This window comes from Lynx canadensis, chromosome C2, assembly GCF_007474595.2.
Source record: "Lynx canadensis isolate LIC74 chromosome C2, mLynCan4.pri.v2, whole genome shotgun sequence".
In the NCBI taxonomy this organism is placed as follows: Eukaryota; Metazoa; Chordata; class Mammalia; order Carnivora; family Felidae; genus Lynx; species Lynx canadensis.
Window position 1 is genome coordinate 145,130,883 of NC_044311.2, and position 2,546 is coordinate 145,133,428.

Sequence of the window (2,546 nt, forward strand, 5' to 3'; positions counted from 1 at the left end):
TGAGTCATAATAATTTATCCTCCCAGACAACTCCCAGGTGATTCTCCCACATACCACATTTTCAGAAACACTGGGTGAGATAGCTCTCTGAGGTCTCTTCAAGCACAAATTTTATGTAACTTAGTCATCATTCTAGAACAGTGGAATAGACATCCAGCTTCTATCTGACCCTCTGATTCCTGAGAAATCCCTCTTTTCTTTTTCTATTCTATTCTAACATGAATGTTTAAATTACAATTCCCAGTATGAATTAATACGCAGCTCCTAGAAAGTTTCAAACTGGAAATTTTATTGACTATCACAATGGTGTACTGGGAAAGAATCCACTAGGTAAATCCTTGAACATGATGTCTTTTTGAATTTTGTTAAAAAGATATCTGTTGGATGAAATATGGTGGAGAAAATATTCTCTTTCAAAGTAATTTCTCCAAATAGCCTTTATGTTTTCGGCTACAAGGTGAATCATGGGCAATATGTGCAGATACTCAAGAAAAGAGCAGGGTTAAGCAAAGCCTGCTGTCACCAAGAATATTTGTACTATACATAAAATGCTTTCAACAGGAGGATTGAGACCTTTTTGACTTGGCTTATAAAAGAAATAATGCTCTTTTCTCTAAAGGAACACAAAAGAAGGCTGATATATCTTCAGAAACACTTCTTTAGAGTTACTTTTCTCCCCCATGTTTATGAAGTCACTCATATCTTTAAAGAGTAAAACTCACTACCTGCTATTGACTGTACAAAGATTAAGAAGCTTTCCATCCCTGTTTCTAACCTGGAGTTTCCAAGCTGTAAAATAAACACCATAGATATTTTGCTATGAGAGAACTATTCCTTCCCCTAAAAGACTCTCAGACTCCTAAAATAAACCTATAGCTATTCTATTACATGAGGCCTCAGAATCTTTTAATAGGTATTTTATGCTACATTTTTTTTTTTGTCCCTGGGAGAGGGAACAGAGTGGGTTTCATTTGCACTCATAGGGACATAAGTGGAAAATCCCTCCACCCACCCCTCCACCCTCCCCACCTCCCCACCTCCCACCACCCTACCACCCCATGCCCCCACCACCACCATGTTGGGTTTCCTTGAGGAGGGGCAGGAGTCGGGAGATGACAGACCCCAAGCACTGAATGGTACATTGTTGGCTCAGAGATTGCAGGTGGATGTCAGAGTTAAAGGAAGGTTAAGATAAGCTTTTTTCTTTTCCTCACAAGCAGCCCCTTCGGACTGTTTATCACACCCAGATCAAAGATTATTCGCTTTCTCACTGCTTCTCAAGCCCACGGGAGAAAGATAAATCCACTTCCCTCCCCCACTCGGTGTAACAGAAAACGTGCACACACCAAGAAAGGAAACTAGGCTCAGGTGTGAGTAGTATGCTGGTTGAGACAAGTTTATTGAGAATTCCACACCCACACCCACAACTTTATCAAGAGCTGTGAGCGTGGTGAAAAATTCAGAAGAAATACATGTTTGGGTATCAAGTTTCTGAAAATGTCTCAAAGAACATCATGCAGGGAAGGCAGCTGGAGGCGTCATCGGCTCCTTCCTGTTCTTCCCTCCGGACTCCAGGGCTAGGCCCGAGAAGCAGCGCCTGGGAGGTTGAGCGGCAAATGAGGACTAAAGTCGGAGGTAGGGGGAGGGACGTGGAGGGGTGCCTCTCAGCCTTGGGAGAGAAGATTCAGCGCCTCGGCAAATTTCAGCAAATCAGTAGAGATCAAATGGCCAGTATCTTCTGAAGCCGAAGGCCCCACAGCCGTTGTAGCCATAACCGAAGCCGTAGCCCACGGGGGAGTAGGTGCTGCCGTAGCCACAGCCCACGCTGTACCCCAGGGGGTAGCCGCAGCTGCCCCAGTAGCACCCTGGGAAGACGGCCCCGGAGAAGGTGTTGCAGTGCATGGTGTCCGCAGTGGAGGGCTCAGGGAGCAGGGGAATGTGTTTCCTCTGTGTGATGGATTCCCCAGGCTCCGAACCTTCTTTATATACCCCGGCGGTGGGGCGTGGTGAAAAACACCAGGCCCTCATTTTCATTCTTGACACCACAAAAAGCTCATTAATATGATTTGCCCTTGCTTTAGATGTCTTTACGGCTGCTTAAGAAAGCTGTGATGTCATCCGATGCAGGCATAGGATCCCTTCAAAGTGTGTCCCTCCACTAAAAAAAGCATTGCAGTGACTTCAAAGAACTGAGTCCCACGGACCCGAGATCTAATTCTCTGCAAGCAGTCTTTATACAACCCGGAAAGGTTCTGAGCTTGTTAATTCTTATTCTTGCTCTCTCAGGGTCCACAGGACACAGTTGGGATTCAATAAATCTGTGTCAAACGAATTAACAAATGAAATAATAAATAGTGAATCCAACTAACACTTGACGTATTTCTTAGTGTTCACTTGATTAAAGAATTCTCTTTTTCTGTTAAAAACTGAGAACAAACTGAGGGTTGATGGGGGGTGGGAGGGAGGGGAGGGTGGGTGATGGGTATTGAGGAGGGCACCTTTTGGGATGAGCACTGGGTGTGGTATGGAAACCAATTTGTCAATAA

At 44.6% G+C, this 2,546-nt stretch overlaps 1 protein-coding gene across 1 annotated transcript; it reads right to left on the minus strand.

The window, feature by feature from the left end:
- Nucleotides 1–1,710: 1,710 nt before the first annotated feature.
- Nucleotides 1,711–1,902, minus strand: LOC115523436 (keratin-associated protein 8-1). The gene has a single exon (XM_030329481.1). It carries the CDS (start codon nt 1,900–1,902, stop codon nt 1,711–1,713), a length of 192 nt encoding a protein of 63 aa, XP_030185341.1.
- Nucleotides 1,903–2,546: the final 644 nt, after the last annotated feature.